This window comes from Leucopleurus acutus (assembly GCF_964270905.1).
Source record: "Leucopleurus acutus genome assembly, chromosome: 2".
Classification (NCBI taxonomy): domain Eukaryota; kingdom Metazoa; phylum Chordata; class Mammalia; order Artiodactyla; family Delphinidae; genus Leucopleurus; species Leucopleurus acutus.
In genome coordinates, this window is record NC_139143.1 from 2,043,598 (window position 1) to 2,065,723 (window position 22,126).

General features: G+C 56.1%; 1 protein-coding gene across 1 annotated transcript in view; it reads right to left on the reverse strand.

Annotated features, from left to right (window-relative positions):
* The window catches only part of IGFN1 (immunoglobulin like and fibronectin type III domain containing 1), a gene marked incomplete at both ends in the record, with an annotated part of 37,014 nt that extends 24,473 nt beyond the window's left edge, over positions 1 to 12,541 (reverse strand). Inside the window, 6 exons of the mRNA XM_082834254.1 lie at positions 2,067 to 2,339; positions 3,361 to 3,529; positions 5,425 to 5,522; positions 5,615 to 5,711; positions 6,542 to 6,711; positions 12,481 to 12,541. Coding sequence (XP_082690380.1) covers positions 2,067 to 2,339; positions 3,361 to 3,529; positions 5,425 to 5,522; positions 5,615 to 5,711; positions 6,542 to 6,711; positions 12,481 to 12,541 — 868 coding nt within the window. The remainder of the gene's footprint in view (positions 1 to 2,066; positions 2,340 to 3,360; positions 3,530 to 5,424; positions 5,523 to 5,614; positions 5,712 to 6,541; positions 6,712 to 12,480) is intronic.
* Positions 12,542 to 22,126: the final 9,585 nt, after the last annotated feature.

The following is a 22,126-nucleotide window of genomic DNA, read 5'->3' on the forward strand; positions in this document are numbered from 1 at the left end:
GCCTCTCCTGTTCCCCTCTGCCCGGCTGTCCAGGCTCGGGAATCCTGGGGGCTGCTGGAGCCGTCCTCTGCCTCGCCAAAGGTCCCCGCCGTCTCCGGGCCCTCCTTTCCCCTGAGCCCCTGTGGGCCCCTTTCCCAGCCCCCGGGACCCCCTGGGCCTCCAGGGCTGGTTGTGTAGCCCCTTCCCCCATCCCCAGACCCCCGTGGGCCTCCATCACCTGCCTCCTGCGGTGAAGACCCAGCTTTGGCTTCAGGACCCCCGGGCCCCACGGGGATGCTCCCGCCACCAGATATCGGTGGCCCCTGGAAGTCCTTGCATTCAGAGGTCTGTCCTGGAGACTCCCCTGACCCCAAGGGGCACCCCCGGTCCCCACGGTCAGCTTCACTACCTTTCCGAGAGCCCCAGGACTCAGGGCCCCTGCCTGCCATGGAGCTAGAACCTCTTCCTCTGGAAGGCTCCAGGGCCCCAGGAGCTCCCACCCTGCGGCGGCCCCTGGTGTCCCCCAGGTCAGTCCCGCTGCCCTGCGCTGCCCCGGCCGCTCCTCTCCCCCTTTCCCCACTCAGGCCATCCTCTCCCCCCACCTCATCCGGGCTCTGCCCCTGCAAAATCTCCATCCCCTCCCCTTCTGACCGAGACCCCACATGACCAGCCTGGGATCCCCGCGGGGCCCGCTCTCTGGTCCCAGGTCCCAGCTGAGCGTCCCAGGGCTGTTCCTGACTGAGCCTGGGCAGCCAACTCCTGGGATCCTCGCCATGCCCCTTCCCTCCCCCACTGCACCCCAGCCCTCCAGCCTGAGGACGCCGGGACCCAGCCCTCCTGCCTCCTGCCGTCCCAGAGCATCTGTCCCCCTCGCTGTCGCTGCTACGACCTCGCGGTTGGTCCCCTGCGAGGCCCAGCCCTGATTCTAGGCCCTCCCCTGAGCCCCCTGGAAGGCTCCTGTCCCTGCGTCCCTCTCCATGGAGCTGATTTTCACCAAGAGGAGTGGCTCTGCCCCCTTCTTCCAGAAAGCCGTTTCTTGCCAGTCCAGGGCCCCCGGCTGAGTCGGCTGCCTCCTTGTCCCCCATCAAAGTGTAGCTGCGCCCACCCAGGCCACCTCTGTCTGGGCCGGCTGTGAGCCCAGAAGCCAGCCCGGCCCCCTGGAGGGAGCTCCCTGTGGGGTCCTGCTCTCTGGGTCTCCCCCGCTGGCCACGGATGCTTCTGGAATCTTCTGGGCTCTGGGCTCCTTGTACCTGCTGCTGGTGGTCGCTGCTCGCGGTCAGAAGGCTTTTATCCTTCCCAGCTTTGGTGAGAGGTCACGCCCCCAGAGAAAGACAGGAGAAAAGACCTGTGAACTCAAGGCCGAGCCACGTCTCGGACCCCAGCGGCTTTGCCTGACCCTCAGTTTCCCCAGCAGGGAAACAAGCCGACCGTCTCCAGAGGAAGCCAGAATGTGGCAGCTCGCTGGTGGATAAATCCCACCATCACTTCCCCCAGTCCTGTATCCGAGGCCACCCCAGTTGGCTAGGTGGTTCAGGAGGAGTTTCAGAGAAAATACAGAAGCCAAAAGCCATTTGCCATGAGCGGGTGGCTGGTTTATAAAAACATCTACTTACCCTACTGCCTGCCTCACAAATGTCCAATTTACAGTTTCCTAGGATGACCTTGAACCCAGAACCCTAGGGGAGTTTAAGGGTGTCCTTTGGCCCAACCCAGGGGCTCCTCATCCGTAGTGGACCTGGGCCACTGTCCCAAGCCCTGTCCAGGACCTTAGGGCCATCCTGGATCTGTGCCCAGTGGAGCAGATGCCACTGCGGAGCGCTGGGCTGGCCGTGAAGGGCCTGCACTTGCAGGTGTCAGGAATAGATCTAGGGGGCCTTCCTCATTCTCTGCGGGGAGGAGGAATCTCCAAAGCAGGGGACTGGCAACAGAAGCCCCGCCCCACCTTCCTCCCGCCCTCCTGGGCCCTGAGGTCTTGCCACCGCGGCAGAGGCGGGGGGGGGGGGGTGGGGGGGGGGGTGGGGGGGGTGGGGGGTGTGGGGGGGGTGGGGGGGGGTGGGGGGGGGAGACCGGGCGTGTGGCCCACTCACCTTCAGCCACCAGCCAGGCGCCGCGGGCGTGGAGCTTGGTGCCGAGGGAGTGGCGGCCCACGTCTGAGAGACAGGCCCTTCTCGCCAGAAGCCGGTGGGTCAGCCCAGCACTGGACACGAACACCTCGTATCTGTCACTCAGCTGGAGCGGCCGGTGCCGGCGATGCCAGGTGGCGCTGGGGCAGGGGCCAGAGAGAGTGGCCTCGAGGACCGCATCGCCCTGCTCCCCGCAGTGGGCACAGGCCAGCGGGACCACCACCTGGGGCAGGACGGCTGCCGGGGAGCAGGACACAGTGTGACCTGACGCAGGGTGCTGGGAGCTCAGCTTAGCCGCAGCTCCCTGTCACCTTGGACAGGCCACTCCTTGCCCCAGGTATCAGTTTCCCCACATAAAGTGAGGAGTTATAATTAGGTTGTGAACAGTCAGACTCGGGCTCTGGAATTCTAAATCGGACCGTTCTATCTGGGGGCAGGTAGGTACAGAAAGGAAACCAACAGGCTGAGCACAGTGCTTTACGCCTGCCGTCTGATTAATCCTCACAACCACCTCCAGGGCAGGTGTTATTATTTCCCTTTTACAGGTGAGAACATTGAGGCTCTACGAGTTATATGGCTTGCCCAGCTAAGACATGGTCCAGATGGAACTCACAGCCTGGTCTGGCTGCCCCCAGAGCCCTGCCCCCTTCCGCGTCCACCACGCCAGGCCAGCTGGAGGTCTACCCGCTCCTTCTTCCACCTTGACTTAGCCCGACTCTATGATCTACCTGCCGCCCCAAGCCTCTCCTCCCTCCAACGTCCCTTGAGCTGTCAGGTGCTGGGCAGGGGTTGGGGGAGTGGCAGTGGGAAGGGACAGAGCTTGATGAGGGGGGAAGGGACAGTCCCAGTGGGGAGTGGGCATGGGAGGCAGGGAGGGGAGGGGTCTGCACAGGGCAGGAGCTTGCCGACCTGGTGGAGATTCTCGCTGGGGGGTCGTGGGAGGGGAGGACCCACATCCGAGCGGAGGCCGTGGAATTAGGCAGATCTGATCTGAGAGTGAGTGGAGGCTATGGACAGCCTGTGAGCCAGGCGAGAGCCAGGTACCCCATGTCTGAGACCCTCAGTGGAGCCCAGCCCAGCACCAGAAGAACACAGACCTCGGACCAAGAGTTTGAAAAGGCATCATCATAATTTAACCATTTGGGTACCCGTTCCTCTCCCCAGCTGCGAGGGGGGCCATGTCACGTTCACCTACCCCCCCGCAAGGGAACCGAAATGAGCGCCCCCCACTCAGACTTCGGCAGGGCCGACCGCTCACCGCTGGCCTCCAGCTCCGTGCGGGAGACGCCGGCATCCGGCACCCTGACCTGGTAAAGGGCAGCGTCCCCCGGCCGCAGGTCTCGGGTCTGGAGCTGGTAGTGCTTCCCCAGATGCTGCAGGCAGTGCTTGGTCTGGTTGTCAAAGCCATAGGGGGCCGTCTCGCCATCCTGAGGCCAGGAGAGGAAGAGGGGGCTCCAGGGCCTCAGTGGGTCCACAGCACCTCCTGCCCCCATCCTGCTTGCCCGGGGAACCAAACAACACCAACACCGCTGGATGATAAAGGGGTGGGGTGGAGAGGGGCGGGGTGGAGCCCCAGAGCACGTGGTGGAGGGAAAGAAATGCTCTAGGAATATCCATGGCTCTTACCACGCTGTAAATGATCTGCTGAGTTTACGCAAGAGACACCCGAGATTGCTGAGCCGGCACTGCGGCAGGTGGAGCAGACCTCCTACCCGAGCAGGGGCCGGGAGAGAGCAGGTGTGGCCGGGCCCCCAGGCGTTCATTCACGAGGAAGCAGAGTACTACCAGCGACTGATGCACACACCCACCTTAGCCACGCCCTGGAACGACTGGCTACTTGCTGAAAAGCAGACGGTCCCTGCTCTACAAGGGCTCGGCCTGTGATTTTCTTTGGGCTCTACAATGGCGCGAAGGCGATGCACATTGAGTAGAAACCGTACCTGGAATTTTGCCTTTTGATCTTTCCAGGCTACTGCTGGGCAGCGCAGCCCCAGCTCCCGGGCAGCCCGCCATCACGAGGGTGAACCCCCGACACACCGAGAACCGTTCCGTACCAGACAGCCATCTGCTTTTCGCTCTCGGTACAGTATTCAATCAATTACAGGAGCTACTCAACACTTAATGACAAAATGGGCTTTCTGTTGGATAATTTTGCCCAACTCTAGGCTGATACAAGTCTTCTGAGCATGTTTGAGGAGGGCTGGGTTGACCTATGTATGGTGTTCAGTAGGTTAGGTGTATTCAATGTGTCTTCTTTTTTTAATTTTATTTATTTTAATTTTGGCTGCGTTGGGTCTTCGTTGCTGCGCGCGGGCTTTCTCTAGTTGCGGCGAGCGGGGGCTACTCTTCATTGCGGTGCGCGGGCTTCTCATTGCGGTGGCTTCTCTTGTGGATCACAGGCTCTGGGTGCACAGGCTCAGTAGTTGTGGCGTACGGGCTTAGTTGCTCCACGGCATGTGGGGTCTTCCCGGACCGGGGCACGAACCCATGTCCCCTGCATCGGCAGGCGGACTCTCAACCACTGCGCCACCAGGGAAGCCCAGCTTTTGCCTTCTTGATAAAAGGGCCAGATATACCCAGGGCCACTTCTTCCCCCTCTTCCTGCCTGAATGGGGGTTGAGTTTGGGTCTGCAGCAGACAGCCTACGAGGGTGGGTGGTAACCCTACCCCTAAGGGTGGCAGAGCCGTGGGACGGGAAGAGTCTGGCTCTCCAGCGACAGCCCCGAGCTGTGGTTGGAGCCCTGGACGCCACCCAGGACTTGTCATCGTGGACGTAAGGAAGTGGCTTTGTTTCTTGGGCCGCTTGGAGGAGGGTTTTCAGTTATTTGTGGGCAAAAGCATAACCAATTCAGAGACGAGATCTGCTTTCCAACAGACATTTGCCTTCGATTAATTTAAAGTTTCAGAAACACTGAGCAAACCGAAACAGAGCATGTCTGAGGAAGGATTTGGCCTTTGTGTTACCTGTTTGTCCCCCTGACGCAGATTGCTACAAAACAGCCTGAGGCCAAGAGAAGAAAACAAAGCCCCCTGAGTGAGTTAGCAGAAGACCAGGACTCGAAACCCACTTTCAGGGCCTGACCTCGGTCCCCAGGGCCAAGAGAATATCACCCAGCTCAGCTGCAGGGGGCACCCGCGCGCGTGAGCCTCCCCAGCACCCGCAGAGGCAGCGCACGTGCAGCGGAAGAAGCCCAGGGCTCTGCACCCGGTGGGGCTGCCGCCTCTGTGGTCTCCCCACCCAGCATCGGGGCCTGATTCCCCTCAGGGCTCTCCCACGCCCTGAGCATCAAGGGCTGGGCTGGGGGGTGGGGGGGAAGCCCACCTTCCATGACCGTGAGCCTCCCGAGCACGCGGCCTCCCCGTTCGTGTTCACTGCTGTGCAGCGGTGCAGGTCTGTGTCCTGGCTGGTCAGCTTGTGATCTGCAGAGAGGCCGAGGGCAGGGGAACAGGGGAGGGGAGCTAGCCTTCCCCTCCCTGCGTTCACTGGACGTGATGACGCTATAAAGACGCACAAGACACGCTCCAGGTTCTCACGAGCTCCAAGGGTTCATCAGGGAAGCGGACCCCAAGACAGAAACCTGGGTCAGGACAGCGGCGGATGGACCAACTCTGCCATCAGAGGCACGTGGTGTGGCAGAGAGAGCTGGCTTTCCTGAGTCCGACGGATCCAGGACTAAATGCCGTCTCTGGCGTGTGCTATGGGCAGGTTACCTAACCTCTCTGGACCTTAGTTTCTTTACTTACGAAATGAGGTTAATACTACTCCCAAAGCAGTGAATGGTCAGGATTAAAATATATAATCTAAGTCAAACGATGAGCCCAGGGCCAGCACATCGTAGGTGTTCTGTGATGGGGAGCTATAAATATTACCGATACTGCCCAATAGCGACTGAGGGCCCGCTGCAGGTCGGGCACCGGCTGGGCACTTTACATAAACCTTTAATGCTCATAAAAACCCCATGAAGGGGGCTTCCCTGGTGGCGCAGTGGTTGGGAGTCCACCTGCCGATGCAGGGGACGCGGGTTCGTGCCCCGGTCCGGGAGGATCCCACATGCCGCGGAGCGGCTGGGCCCGTGAGCCATGGCCGCTGAGCCTGCGCGTCCGGAGCCTGTGCTCCGCAACGGGAGAGGCCACAGCAGTGAGAGGCCCGCGTACCGCAAAAAAAAAAAAAAAAAAAAAACCATGAAGGAGGTACTATTGTCACCCCAATTTACAGAGGAAGAAACAGAGATTTAGAGAAGTAACGGACTTCCTAAGGCCGAGATGCTGGGCCTGGGCTTGTAACCCAGGCGTCCTCCCTCCAGAGCTTGAGGTAAGCTCCAGGTAACCTATCAGCAGAGGTCCCTGTGAGCCTGCTGGGTCCACACCTGGTTCTGGGAATATCTCCTACTCGTCTGGGGACTGGAGACCTTCTAGGGGATGGGAAGAGAAGGGCAGACCCCCGTCAGGGGAAGAGCCGCGGTTCTTAACTGCAGCACGTACTCCTTGCTGCCTGGGCTGTCCGAGATCTGGTACTTGCCGGACTCACTGAGGTAACCTTTGGAGCAATGCCAGTGCACCTGGGGTCCAGGCTCCCCACAGACCACAGCCCGAAAGATGGCATGTTTCCCTGTGGCAGGAAGAGGCAGGCGGGTAGTTTGATGAGGTGGGAACGATGGACAGGATCCTTTACTGAGATTTTAACTTATGTTCTGTCCACCTCTCTGGGCACTTGAACTGCCCGTTCCAAGAAGGGTGTCTGGCCTTGGTCCCCGTGACCCGAGGACCCCTGCGGTGCTAGGCAGGAGCACAGCCTCAGGCACCGCAGGTACGGCCCTCGCCCCGCTGGAGGAGCAGCGAGTGGCCACGGGGAGGGAGGCCAGCAAGGCTGGGGCCGCGGGTGGGAGGCGGGGTGGGGACAGGTAGGGAGTCTGAAGGACTCTCCCTGGACTGGGAAGGGGATGAGTCTCTTGTGGGTCCCGGGTCCACTCTCTAGGGGAGATGGCCACCTCGGAAAGGCCTTGCTGTGATGCCCGGAGGGCCCGGTCCTGAGACACAGGGCTCCAGCCTCGGGAAAGAGCCACAGCTCCACCCTAACCTTGAAGCCAGGGGCCTCCCGCCCTCAAGGACCCCCAGGCCCCTGCCAGGAGCATCTCAGTAAAGAACAGCTTGGAGTAAAGAGCGAAGGGCAACCGCCCTGCCATGATGAGGGACACAGCTGCCCGTGACCGTGCTGAGCGGACACATAGAGTTAGATTTCGAAAAGTAAAGGGCCATTATTTTTCTGAGGCCAGAATGCGGTAAACTGGAATCCGTTGCAGGGACCTGTGTTGAAGAAAGAGCACCAATTCGCAGCCCCCGCCACGTCCTGTTCCCACCGCTTCCCGGGCACCTCTCTTGGTGGCCTGTGAGCGCCGGGGCGGCCAGCGTTGGGAGCCCCATTTCACTCAGTTTTGAGGGTGTCTCCGCGGCAGTTGCTTGTGGGCAGGGAGAGGGAGGGGCCCAGAGCCACCCTACACCCCCAGCTGCTCCCCAGTTCAGCACGCAGGAGGTTCGCGTGCAGGAACTGCAGGTTCCAGTTCGCAGACAGGACACACCTCACCAGCCACACACGACCTCGGGAGCATTGGCTTGGGGTTCTCTTCCAAGCGCATCAGTCCAGCAGCACATGATGGTGTCAGCCAACGATAAGGCTGGGGGCCTCCTCCCTTAGGGCAAAGGCTGTCTGCCCGGGTCACGAGGACTCATTCCAGCGGTCAGCGCCTTGGGGCCCCATTCCGGGATGCTTCCATGACAGCAGCCCCGACCCTGGTCAGTGCTCCCCAAAGGCCTCTGTCCACTCAGGATCTCTTCGGGGTGGGTGACGCCGGTGCCCCAGCTGTGCAGGGTGTGCCCCAGCCAGAGTGCCCCACCCAGGCCACTCCCCTAAACTGCTGTCTATCACAGGGTTGGCAACTCTGGCCCCCAGGGCAAACCTGGGCAGTCTGGTTTTTTAGTTTTTTAAAAATATTTTATTTACTTGTTTGGCTGCGCCGGGTCTTAGTTGCCACGTGCGGGATCTTTTAGTTGCAGCGTGTGGGCTCTTAGTTGCGGCGTGCCGGATCTAGTTCCCTGACCAGGGATCGAACCTGGGTCCCCTGCACTGGGAGCGCGGAGCCTTACCCACTGGACCACCAGGGAAGTCCCTGATTTTGTAAATAAGGCTTTATCGGAAACAGTCTCGCCCTGTCACTTACATATCTTCTAAGGCTGTTTTTGTGTTACAACGGCAGAATCGCATGGTGGCAAGGGAACTTGTGTGGCCCGATAAAACTGTCACTCTCTGGCCCTCTGCAGACCCCTGCGCTACATGAACGGGACACTTTAAATCTCTGTATGTACCCCCAACAAATTCCTGGAAACCTCCCCCCTGAGGGAACGGGGCGGGGGAACAGGGAACCCCCTCGGATGGGTATTTTTAAGAAGAGCTTTCGGTGGGCAGGGAGGAGGGGGTGTCCTCCAGAGGAGAGGTGGGGGGCTTCTTAGCCCTCTGGCCCTCAGTGCGGGGTGACACTGGAGGACCGAGGGATAGCTCAGAGGCTCTGACCAGAAAGTATGAAAACTGCAGCTGTGAGGGGAGGGTCGGATGGATGGAAACAAGATGGGCTGGGTTGCAGGGAGGCCAGGGCGGCTGCAGGAGCTGGGAGAGGGCTCCAGGCTCGGCCCTCGTGACAGTGAAATAGAGATGTCTGTCAAGTGATCCTGTGCCCTGGCGGCTGCAAGGCCTGTCGTCACCCCTAATCTCATAGGGGCTTGCACACGCTTTGCTGGGCCCACAGCTGACGGCCATCAGGAGGCTGGGACTAGCCTGGACGGGGCAGAAAGAAAAGCAGGTGAGGTCGGAGAGCCAGGAATCCTCCAGGGAGAGTGTGAGGACGGTCTATCCGAAGGGTCCCCCCCGAGAGGTCGCCCGCACCTCCCCTCTCCAGGGAGGGCTACCCATGCCCGGCTGGAGGGGGGGCCTCTGGGAGAGGTCAGAGTCTGACAACCACCTGCTGGAAGCTTCTCTCCAGGCCCATCCTCTCTGGGTGGTTGAAACATGGCCCCTGGAGCCGGACAGCCCAGGCGTGAAAGCGAGCTCTGCCGCTTCCTGCTCTGGGACTTTGATCAGATAATTTAGCCCCTCTCCAGCTTCGTTTCTGCACTTGCAAAATGAGGATTAAATAACACCTGCTTTGCAGGGTTGTTGGGAATTGTGAGATGGTATTTGAATAATATGTAGCAGAGTGGCTGGCCTGGGCTAAGTCCATACACGTGGGGGCTGGGGAGTCAGTCCAGTTAGTCAATCCTTTCCCCTAATTTATGTTCATTTGCTCTTATTCTAGGCTTGAGCGTTAAAATAAATAATTGGCAAAAAATAGCAGATACTTCCTCTGATTTAGAACTTAAGGGGCCCTGATGGCTCAGTGTTTGGTGTAGGGCACAATGTAACTGGAGTAGAACATTCTGGAACAGGATGGCTGGCCTTCCTAGTCCCTCTGCACTGAACTATCCAGGACTCTGTCGGGAGGCCTGAAGGCTGGTCCATCTGAGCCCTGGTCTTGACCCTAATATATCCAAGAGGTGTTACAGATGTCCAGGACCCAGAGCCATGCAGGCCCCCGGCACCGTGGAAAGAGAAGCAGGCTCTGAACCGTGAAGCTCACATCTTGAGCCCACTGACCCGGCCGGGGCCCCCACCCCACTGTCCCCTTGCAGGGAAGGATCTGCCTTGCGCTAAGTGGACGCCTCTCCGGCCACGGGGAACCTGCCGTCTAGTCGGTGGCTGAACCCCCCAGAAGCTCTCCCTCCCTCTCCCATGACGTTTGGGGTCAAAGCCTCCCAAATACCAGACTCCTTTCTAAGGTATTCAGTAAGCGCCTAATGTGTGCCAGCCGCCGTGTCAGGCATTCTACTCAGGTCGGGGCATTTGGGGGAGCCCACCGCCAAGAGGGAGACCCCAGCTGTGTGTGCGCGTGTCATCACGTCGGGAGCACATGTTCCAGCTTCCTTCCTGGGATGGGTTTTCGGGCCCTGGGGTGACCGAAGGAGAAGGTGGCCTATGTTTTAGGGCCTAGCCGGCAGGCCAGCTGCACTTGGCCGTGATTGATGGCCTCTATTCACAGCAGGCTGTAAACGGATCGGGTGCGCCGTGCCACGCGGCTCTCCCCCTGCCGAATCCCACACCAGGGAACGCTTTTCAGCTGCCCAACCTGCTGCCCCCGGCGTGAGGACAGTGTCAGAGAACGGCTCTGCCAGGCTCGAAACCTCTTTGGAAGCAGGAAGCCACTCCATTAGCCCTTGGGGAGAAAAGCCCAAATCCTGGAAGCCGACTTCTCCTGGGTTGTGGGGGGGAGGAAAGCCAGTTAGGGAGGACATTCCAGAGCAACTCTGCGGTCAGGTGTGTCCCCTGGGCAGGTCCCACACCCTGCCTGGGCCTCAGTTTCCTGCCAGGAGCCTCCTCCTCCAGTTGGACTCACCCAGGGCTCTGATCACAGGGACCTTTATGAAGTCACCCTCCTCCCCTTACTTCATTCCTGAGAGAATCCCTGCAAATAAGAAGCCGTTTCCCACCAAGTCGCGCCCCCGACACGCACACACACCTCCTACTCTCCTCTGACCAAGCAGGTAGGTTGGTCTCCTTCAAGTCAATTCCAGCCTTTTTGAAAAACAAAATTAGCAAGCATGCCAGAGAGGGGCGTGAGATTCACAAGCAGCGGAACCTCGCCACTCCTGAGGGGCTCTAACTTTCCAACACTCGGTGGGGTCTCTCCTTTATCCCTAAAAGGCAGTGAGATGCCTCAGGTTTGGTTCCACCCATTGGACGGGTGAGAAAAGAGAGGCTGTGATCTGGAGCGGGGGCAGCTCCGAGAGTGGGGTCGGGGCCTCTGACCCCTCCCGGAGTCTCTGTCCCACGGGCCCCTGAGGACGTGAGCCGAAATCCTCTGAAACCGCCGGTCCCTCCAGCTATGACAGCAGCTGGAGGTGCTTAAGGAAGAGGAAGTACTACCCCGTGTAAAGGCCGCTGATTAGTGTCTCCGTGCTGCCGTGTCCCCTGGCATCAGCGGGGCCTGCAGGAGCGGTGACCTCCGGGCTCAGTAAATCAGGCGGCACCAGAGCCCGCGGCCAGCGCCCCCCACCGTGCCCGGCTCGCTTCGCAACCCAACCCGAGCGTCTGCTTCCAGCCGCCGTCTGGATGGGCAGGGGCCAGGGCTGGAGCCCAGGACGCCCACGGGACCGTGCAAGCGTCCCCGTGGCTCCAGGAAAAGGAGGAGACTCCCGCCCCGCAGCGTTCTCCCCCAGCCCGTGGGGCCCTGTCGGGAAGGCCTAGGGATGAGAGGCCACCGCAGCCCAGGCCCGGGGATTTGTCACATTTTCCCCCGGGTTAATTACCACCGCAGGGAATCCAGCTGCGCCCGTCTGGGCACAACGAGCCTCTTTGCTGTTGCCGGGTGGGGAATCTCAGTCTTTCTCAGGTGACAGCTGCTGGCCCGGGACAGAACTGTCCTTATGCTGGGGGCGCAGCCTCCCCAGAGGGCCCCAGCTGTCCAGTCATGGGCGGAGCCTCACTGGTGGGGGACGGGGATTGGACAGTCAGGGTGTGAGGAGACCCATGGGTAGGGCGGGGGCCACGCTGGGGGCGCAGGCGTCCTCCTGGGCCAACCCACCCCACTCGCCCCCACACGCTGCACTTACCCTTGCATCTACAAGGGGCAACTAGGTAACCTTTCCATTTTTGCAGCGGCTTAAATAGTCTCGGTGTCGATCACGGCCCTGGACGCTCAGCAGGCGCCTGACACCCGCTGTGGATGGCGAGTCCACCGGCGCCTCTGTCTCCTGGGGGAGTCGTGTTCCCAGCTCACTGGCACCTCCCGCTCAGTGAGGACGCATCACATGTGCTGTCGGTGAAAACTTAGGCATCCAGATGGACGCATTCTTCACTTCTGAAGAGAAGCTAGAACAGAATGAAGATTAGTCCTGATGAAATCCATCACATACTCACTCCCTTGAGCTCTGAGGTGCTACCCTGAGCCGGAGAGAAGAGGGAGGTATACGTGGGGGACCCTTGACTGTCCCTTCCTTGGTAAAGGCCTCCGATTTCAGTCTGGGGGCTGACCTTTCTTGTCAAGGGGCAGATATGAGACCTGGCTAGTCCAGGGGACTGAGTCCCTCCCTGGACTTTGAGTACTGAGTTGTGGTCCAAGGGTGAGGGGAAACCCGTCTGCTGCCGGTTTGCCCCTGCGGCGTGCCACACGGGTGCTGTAGCTTTTGTCCTCGCCACACCTTGCCTTTCAGCCATTTCTTAGGTTATATGGATTTCCCACTTCTCTCCAACAAACTCCCTTTTCCCTTTGGTTAGCAATCGGTTTCTGTTGCTTACCGCCAAACACCCTGACTGCCCGAGTCGCAGCCAGTGATTGGGAACACGCGTCACTCATCATCGGGGCTCCCTTGGGAAGCAGCTCAGTGAACTTGTCTGGTGTTGAAGAATTCTTAATCCAGCCTCAGTTTTGTAGACGCAGAGCTGAGGTTCCAAGAAGTCCAAGGTTACACAGTCAGACTCACAGACTCTCAGAGTTAAAAGGGAGCTTAGAGTCATTCTTCCAACTTTGCATCAGACCTCTAAATTCCCCCGAATTAGCTTCAGCAAGTGACTGTAGAAAGATGTGCGAACACCTCAGTGACAGCAAAACCGTCTCTCCAGGCAGCTCCTTCCATCTCCAGATGCCCTCGTTAGACACTCCTGTGATGCTCCCCGAGAGTTTTCTCTGTTGTGTCCACCACTGGGGTCCTGCACTACAAATTCCATTCCTCTCCCCCCGACAGCCCTCAGAGGGCCGCAGACAGACACCCGCCCCAAGATGTCTCTGTTCCAGGACGGTGTCCCACTTCCTACAGCTCTTACTCGTGTGGCAGGCCTTCCCCACCTGGCCACTGTGCCCTCCGTGTATCCTGTCCTCACGGCAAGTCCATGAAGTGGAACAGAACCCCCAGCCGTGGGTCTGTGAGGCAGCATGGAGCCCGTCACCACCTCCCTTGGTCTGGACCAAATGACCTCTTGGGTCCTAACTCCTGCCCAATCAGCCTGTCTGTCCCGTTTCGTTGTGTTATTCACCAGCGTATCCTCAGTTTCTTACTCAGGTCTCTGAGCCTGTATTTGTATAAGTGCGAAGCTTAGATTCAGCCTTCATTTCAGTTGGCACAAGGTCACGTGGATGCTGGCTTCATCCTCCAAAATAGCCCTTGTCCTGCACCCACCTCTCCCGCCCACCTCTGCCCTTGCACACAGCTTTGCGGTCTGCTGGGCATATGTTCTCCCTCCAAGTTCTTTAGCCAAATGTGTTCCCCCCCTAAAACTCTCCCTTAGAATTATGTTTACCGGGACACTGAAAAGCGCCCTGTTAGTCAGAAAGTCCCTACAAGAATCTGAAAAAGGTTTTGATCGTCTCTCTTCCTCCCCTGGCAGATGCACGTCCATATTTTCATGCAAGGTTATGTGACAGCAGGGGGCAGGGGTGCGGGTCACCTGGAAGTCTCATGTCCTGATGGAGCGGAAATCGGCACATCTGGTTTGGCAATCTGGTAGTCGTTACGGAAGAGAAATGTGTGAGGACTCCGCGGCCCAGCAATTCCCCTCCCAGGGGTGTGCCCAGGACAGATGAGAGCGCAGGCCCTCCAAAGACACCGCAGTCACCGTGGCTCTGGTCCCAGCAGCCTCAAACTGGAAACAACCCCGATGTCCACCTGCAGCAGAATGGACAACTGCGGTATAGTCATACGATGGAACGCTATTTGGCAATGCAAATGCGTGAACTACTGCTCTGTGCAACAGCACAGGTAATTCTTCCAAACAGACGATGGGCGCAAACAGCCAGACGCAGATGAAGAGTAGATGCGCTATGGTTTCATTACAGGGTGTTCAAAGGCTGGCAGGAACAGGTGGTGTTGACAGAACTCAGAACACTGGGTTCCTTGGGAGGGAGGGGATGCCTGCTGACCGGGACGGGGACGTAGCTTTCTAGGGACCTGGAGATGGCTTATACCTGTAGTTACACAAGTATACACCTGCATCAGCTAAGATTTGTACACTTTAGGGACTTGCCCGGCAGTCCAGTGGTTAAGACTCCACGCTTCCACTGCGGGGGGCGAGGGTTTGATCCCTGGTTGGGGAACTAAGATCCTGCATGCCACACAGCACAGCCTAAATAAATAAACCATTAAAAAAAAAAAAAAGGTGTGTACACTTTATTGTATGTGAATTACAACTCATGTGAAAGTTTAAAAAATAAAAAACTACATATCTATCCAAGTAAAAAATGTTCTCCCATCCACATGCACGCAGAATCATCTCACCTCACACACACGCGCCACACTTGGTGAAATAACAATCTAGTTTAGTGCTCTTGCCTTATGTTTGGGGAAAGTGAAATTCAGACGGGACACACGCCCTGCTCAAGGTCGTACAGAGACCTGAGTTTTACAAACGTAAAAATGCGTCGAGCTAGACACTTGGGGTTTATACACTTTACTATAGATTTGTTATACCCCCATAAAGAAAAAGTTAAATAAAAAACAGTGTGTGGCAGGACTGGGTTTCTTCTCTCCCTTTTGGCTGCTGGTGGAAAGAGGGTCCTTACTCAGACAGTAAGTCCGAGTCATTATGCAGACAATAACCTAAAAGTTATCATTCTTCTGACAACACAAATTGTACTTTTACAAGTCATGTGATTATCCTCCAGATGTCTAAACAGCCAAGTAAGCCCCTGGTATGCTGGTCGTAAGTAAGAAATCTATCACGCCTCGGGAGCAGACCTCTGTTGGGCTATTTCACAGGACTTCCTTTACAGCAGCTCCGTTAGGGGTCACAGCAACTAACACCCCAAGGCGAAGCTCAGAAACGTAAAGTTAGCTGACTTGAATCCAGTCAGGAAAAATGCCGAGTATTAGGTGGACACAGGGAAACTCGTGAAGCTCAGACATGTGATTTGGGGGAGACTGGCCGAGAGCAACCTGCTACGACCGCTGAACCCACCCTGGGCTGCCGTCCTAGCTGATCGAGCCCCCCCCCCGCCCCCCCCAACACGAAGTGAAAAGAATTCCCTTTGGCAGAAATTACAGACATAAAACGTTGTCTGAAGGCTTGCTCTCCTTCTGTGTCCGCCCTGAGCATTACACAGTTGGCCCCAGGCAGCAGGCCTACCCCTTCCTCCATCTCCAAGGTACAAATTTAACTTTATGAAAGAGGCCTGCTGAGTATTCTGAGAATTGGTGGGCGACCTCAGCTCAACTAGGACTTTCTTGAATATCACCCTGGTAGTAATGAACATATATATTTTTTCTCTCAAAAAAGTGATAAAACGTGACCCACGCTCATTAAAGAAAAATTTCTAAACAAGAAAATTTACTTTTCAAGTACAATCAGTTGTTCACTGTTCTTGCCTTACCCACCCCTATGAAAAACAAGCAATGAACAGAAACATTTGTACGAATGTTATTTCTTTTTCTATCTTAGATCTACCTACCCACCTGTCGTCTGTCTATCATCTACCATCCATCCAGCCAGCCCTCATTTAGATAGGAGAGCAGACATCTGTCATTTTGCCGCTCTGCGTCCTATTGGTCCTGATAGGAGTTAATCACAGGGTCTCACCCTCCCCAGGGAGGTTGGCACACAAACCAGGCTGGCCAATCAGAGTTATTCACCATGCTGGCCACAGTGATTGGCTGATGGATCGACTTGTGACTCAAGCAAAGCCAGTTAGGGTCTTCCCTGAGATTTGCCACATCTATGCTCTGATAGATCACTTTTTCTTTGGTGTCCACAAACCATGATGCTGTAGGCCTGAGGTTATTAGCAACATCTTTCCAACTGTGTGAAATGATCCAGGTCACAGAGGAAAGCATGACCAGAGATAGACATAGGGACAGAGCCCTGAGGATACCAGTTGATCTACTGGATCCAACCATGCCTGAATCCTGATCTACATGTAAACTTCCCAGGTATGTGCGCTGATACAGTCCTCTTGTTTTAGGTTGAACCATATGAAACTGTCATTCATCAAATATATATAAACATTACTGCTAATATAACTGCTAATATTCTTTCTATTTAATTTGCAGGAAAACGCAACATATCTAGAGGCCAAAATTTTAGGAATCCGAGGTTCTCTGAGTCCTAGAAATGACTACCAAAAAGTCTCTACATTTAAAGAACCAACAAGGGTGCACGTAGAATTTAATTTACAGAAAAATGGATTCCAAATGGTAGGATCCGACCTGCTAATACTCAGCAAAAGTATTCGGGAGTTACTGGAGCAGCATTTCCCAAAGTATATCCCTCGGTACGTGAGTCTTTCAAGATGCTTCTCAAAAAAAGAGTTTATTGTCAAAATGATGGAGAAATATTATTCGCAATTGTATTGTTTTCAGGGATTCACAATGTGTGTTACCACACTGAAGCATCTAAAAAGTCCCGCAGTAAAATACATCAATGTAATTCGCTTTAAGCTAAGGCTTCCCAAACTAATGTATTCACAGAAACCACATTTCTCCCCAACACAGTAGCATCCCATGAATTATTCCCAGAAGCGTATTTTGAAAAACACCGTCATAGAGTATTGTCAGCAAGTCCACAGAATGTTAGGGGGACAGGGTTTTGTAAACGAGCAGCGCTCAAAGTGTGGCCTGAGGACCCAGTGGGTTTGTAAGGCTGTTTCGGGGAGCTCAAGAGATGAAACTATTTTCCTAGCAATTCTAAGACGTGATTCGGCTTTTTCACTCTCATTCCACTGCAAGCATACAGTGGCGTTTCCCAGAGGGTAGGTGACACGTGATATCACAAGGGGCTGAGTGGAGAAGCAGCTGTGAGAACCCAGCTGTCTCTTATTACACCAGACGTTAAGGAGATCTACCAAAAAATGTAAAGCGATGCCACTCTTCTCATTCAATGTTTTCTTTTTCTTAAAAAATTGTTCTAATGTAATAGAGGCTTAAAGGAAGACAGAATATTTATTTATTTGTATTTATTTATGGCTGTGTTGGGTCTTCGTTTCTGTGCGAGGGCTTTCTCTAGTTGCGGCAAGCGGGGGCCACTCTTCATCGTGGTGCGCGGGTCTCTCACTGTCGCGGCCTCTGTTGTTGCGGAGCACAGGCTCCAGACGCGCAGGCTCAGTAATTGTGGATCACGGGCCCAGTTGCTTCGCGGCATGTGGGATCTTCCCAGACCAGGGCTCGAGCCCGTGTCCCCTGCACTGGCAGGCGCATTCTCAACCACTGCGCCACCAGGGAAGCCCTCATTCAGTGTTTTCTTTTGGAAAATGTAGTGGGGTGGTTTTTTTTCCATCAAAAGATGTGTATGTCTGCCATGGGTTTATTATTGTTATTTTCAAACAAGTAAATGAATGTGAAATTTCTGTTTTAATTTTAATGCTGTAAATATCGATAGACATGACGACATAAACAAAGCTCTTTGAGGGTCCTCAATAATTTTTAAGAGTGTAAAGGGGTTGTGAAAATCGGGAAGACGCTTTTTTTTTTTTTTTTTTTTTTTGCGGTACGCGGGCCTCTCTCCGCTGTGGCCTCTCCCGTTGCGGAGCACAGGCTGCGGACGCGCAGGCTCAGCGGCCATGGCTCACGGGCCCAGCCGCTCCGCGGCATGTGGGATCTTCCCGGACCGGGGCATGAACCCGTGTCCCCTGCATCGGCAGGCTGACTCTCAACCACTGCACCACCAGGGAAGCCCAGGAAACTACTCTTGTTTCCCTTACTGTACTCAGAAGTGTGCAGCAACACTTCTGACACCAGATGTCAGGGTTTCCACAAACCAAGCAATTCTTCGGTGCCTGCTGACTGTCTGACACTAACTGCAATTAGCGCAGACTCATGGGTTCAGGACTTATTCCCATAAGGCTGACCCCTCTCCCCCCACTTCAGGTCCAGTGACAAGTCCTGCTTGTCACCTGTGCTTCTGACTGATGGGTGTAGATCAGGGTTCCTGCACCCTGTCCTTGGGCTCAATGATTTGCTAGTATTGATCACAGAGCTCAGGGAACTGCTTTCCTTACTAGATCACCAGCTCATTATGCAGGGATACAACTCGGGAACAGCCGTGGAAGAGACAGTAGGACAGTCCCCGGGCAAGGCGCCGGGGACTCCAAGCCCTCCAGGCGCGTCATGCTCACCTCCACGTGTCAGGAACTCAGGAGCTCTCTGGACCCTGTGCTTTGGGGGTTTTTATGGAGGCTTCATCACGTAGGCACGATCGATTATTAACTCTCCGGAGAACAGACGGTGGGGCTGAAAGTTCCAAGCTTCTAATCATGGCTTGGTGTTCTTAGGGAGCAGCCCGCACCCAGGAGGCCACCAGGAGTTGGCTCGTTAGAACAAAAGATGCTCCCATCACCCTGGAAATTCCACGGGTTTGGGAGCTCGATGTCAGACCATCCGATCATTCGGGAAATTAAAGATTTTAGGAGACCTGTGTCAGGAACTGGGGCAGAGACCTATATATGTCTAAATTTTTTTCTTATTATTTCATAGGACATGAGACCCAAAAGTTTTAAAACTGCTATTCTAAATAAATCCCTTCAGGGGAAAATGAAGCCCCAAGGGGCTGGGGCTTGGACAGGAGAGCACCATTCAAACTGAACCCAGATCTTACGATTTCTGGTCCCGAGTCTTACTATAGCCCCACGCTGCCTAACACACCGCTGAGCGTGGAACAACCGCGAGCCAGACCCAAGATATTTGACGTGGAGAGAAAATGGAAACCCAGGAGAGAACTGTTGTCCTATGCTCCCCAGCACCTCCTGCTTGAGCCCAGAAAGCATCGCAGGGGTGCGGGCTGAGCCCAGACAGGGCAACAGAGGGAGGGGGTGCAGGGCAAGGTCACGCACATGACGAGCCTGCAGAGTAATCGCGGGTAGAACGTCCGGCAGCAAGTGGGTCCACAGTTTACATTTACATATGTGTGAGCGTGTGTGTGTTATTACACACGTACGTGTGTATGTATATATATTAGACTGGACAGAATCGATGTCCCGTATTAAACTTTAGATAGAATAACACTTTGATTCAAAGTTTTGCTCAGCTGTCAATAGTTATTCTTTGATCAGGCGTTGCCTTAGTTAGTGTTGGGAGAGCCGCCCATCTGCGAGGAGGTGAGCTTGGAGGGCCGGGGCCAGGCCAGCGCCCAGCTGGGGGCGTGTGTCTGTCAGCAGGGCCCCCTCTGCCCCTCTCGCCCTGATGCTGGGGAGTCCGGCCGTGGGCAGAGGGGAGACCTCCTCAGGGAAACTCAGGCCGTCGCAGGGCCTCCAGGGACCCTGGCCTGCCATCTGCGAGGGGTACGTCAGGGCTCCTCTGTGACCCAGACCGCACACAGTGCCTGGGCCTTGTTCTCTGTTCCGGTCGGATGACCCCTTGGGGCGGCTGTCCCCTGGGAAGGCCGAGTCGTGGCTGCTAATGGAACAATCAGGAACTTAGTCATCTCATGGGAGCCTGAGGCCACGAGACACGGGACAGACAGGCCTTGCGGGGCTCTAGAGGGAGACAAGGGCCGTGCCATGGACGCCAGGAGGGTGGGCACAGTCTGGGGATGATGACTCCCAGTCCAGGAGTGCCCAGAATGGGTGCAGAGAGGGGGGAGGAAACTAGACCCTCAGCTCTGGCTCCGATGCCTTTAAGGCCAAACTGACCCAGAGTTGTTTGGGTAAAAGCAGGTGCAGGAGAGGGAAACCAGGGCCTGCGTTCTGCCCTGAGCCCTAGGGCTCCAAACCCGGGCAGGATGAACAGTAACGGTCCCACAAGGAAGCAGCAGGACTGGCCTCCTCTGCTGGACAGAGCCTGCTCCTGAGGTTGCCTGGCCTCAATCCAGTCCCAGAACCCGAGCCGCAGCCCCGCTCATTCCCAGCTCCCCCAGGCCCTGCTGGCATGAAGGTCTGGCCCCAGCCCATCTCTCTGCCCTCCCTTCCCATCACATGCCCTGGGCTTGAGCCAAATGGAACCCCATGCTCCTCCGCTACGTGCCTCCTCCCAGCCCATCTCTGCTCCGCTACCCCCGCTCCACTCGGGACACCATCCCCTCACCACCCTGCTCCTGTGTTCTGGGCCAAACCTGGCCCACCCTTCCTGGTTGGATTAACTTTCTAAATTTGTTAATTACCATGAGTTTAGTGGCTTAAAACAGCACGTACTTGGGACTTCCCTGGTGGTCCAGTGGTTGAGACTCTGCGCTTCCACTGCAGGAGGCATGGGTTCGATCCCTCGTCGGGGAACTAAGATCCTGCATGCCATGCGGCACGGCCAAAAAACCCCGGAAAACACGCTTATGACGTCCCATTTCTGTAGGTCGGAAGTCCTACCCAGGTGTCACCGAACTCAAGTCAGGGTGTCAGCAGGGCCTCCAGAGGAGAGTCTGCTTCCCGGCCTTTTCCAGCTTCTAGAGGACACCACATTCCTTGGCTCGTGGCCCCTTCCTCCACCCTCAGTGTCTTTGACCCCGCTGTTGTCCTCACACCTCACATCTTTCTCTGACCACAACCAGAAAAGCTTCTCCTCTTTTAAAGACTCACCTGATTAGACTGGGCGCACCTTGATAATCCAGGGTCCTCTCGCCATCCCAAGGGCTTTCACCTAATCACATCTACAAAGTCCTTTTTGCCACGTAAGGTGACATATTCACAGGATCCAGAATTAGGATATGAACATCTGGGGCGGGCATTCTTCTGCCCCGCACTGGCCCAGCTCCGGTAGCCCCCGTGACCTTCAAAGCATCCTCTCCACCTTCTGGGCTGACTTGGCCCATGGGCCTCTGTAGATCTTCCTCTCCACAGCTTCCAGCACCCTGGATTGTAACAGCTTGTTGATTTGTCATTTTCCTGCAATAAATGTCAAGTACCATGACAGCAGGGACAGGGTCTCTCTTGTCCACTGATATATCCTAGCAACTAGCACAGAGCTGGGAGCGTAGCGTTCCAAAAACACTTTAGTGCAGAAACTCTTCTACAGAATTTAACTATATTAAATTACCTTCTGGTTCCATGCCTTCTCTACAAGACACATCTTGAAAGCAGGGTTCACATGTGGCTTGTCTGTTGTGTCCCCTGGGGCGTCTGGACAGTATTCGGCACACGCTTGTGGAACTGGATTGAAGAAAGAGGTTCAGCCTCCTCTCAATGGCCTAGCTCTTAAACGCAGGGCCCACGGAGGACGTGTGGGAACGAGGCGCACTGGGTCAGGTAGGGCTACCTGGGAAAAGTTTCTGGAAGAGAAGCGCTTCGGGCAGAGGTCTGAAAGAGATGCAGGCTGAGGGGGTGATGACATCCTGCCAAGAGGACTCATATGAGCAAAGCCAAGTGTGGGAGACAGCTGGTGCGGGGTAACCAGAGCTGAGATGGGAGGGCCAGGGCTCGGACACCGGGTGGAGGGGTCTCGAGTTGATGCGATAGGGTGCTCGCAGGGATTACAGAGCAGTGAGCGAGGTGCTGAAAACAGGATTGGAGGGAAGACAGGATGGAAGCAGGAGGACAGAGTGCAGTATGCCAGCAGGGCAATGATGGCTGTCCCTTAGGGTCACTGGCATCGACTCGAGGTGGAGACAGGAGAGAACAGAGTCAAAGATCATTTGATGCACACATCCTTGCATTCCTGAGAAGTGCAGGATGATGGTGCACGGAGGAAGCTGGGAGGCCTCGCTTCCATTTTGTGGTGAACGTGGTGAGACCAGGGCTTCCCTGGTGGCGTAGTGGTTGAGAGTCCGCCTGCCAATGCAGGGGACACGGGTTCGTGCCCCGGTCTGGGAGGATCCCACATGCCGCGGAGCGGCTGGGCCCGTGAGCCATGGCTGCTGAGCCTGCGCGTCCGGAGCCTGTGCTCCGCAACGGGAGAGGCCACAACAGTGAGAGGCCCGTGTACCGCAAAAAAAAAAAAAAAAAAAAAAGATGGTGAGAGCAGCACTGGGTACCTTTAGTGTCGGGTGTCAGAGGACCATGAGCTGAAGGTGACCGACTCGGCCCTCTGCTTTCGTCCCC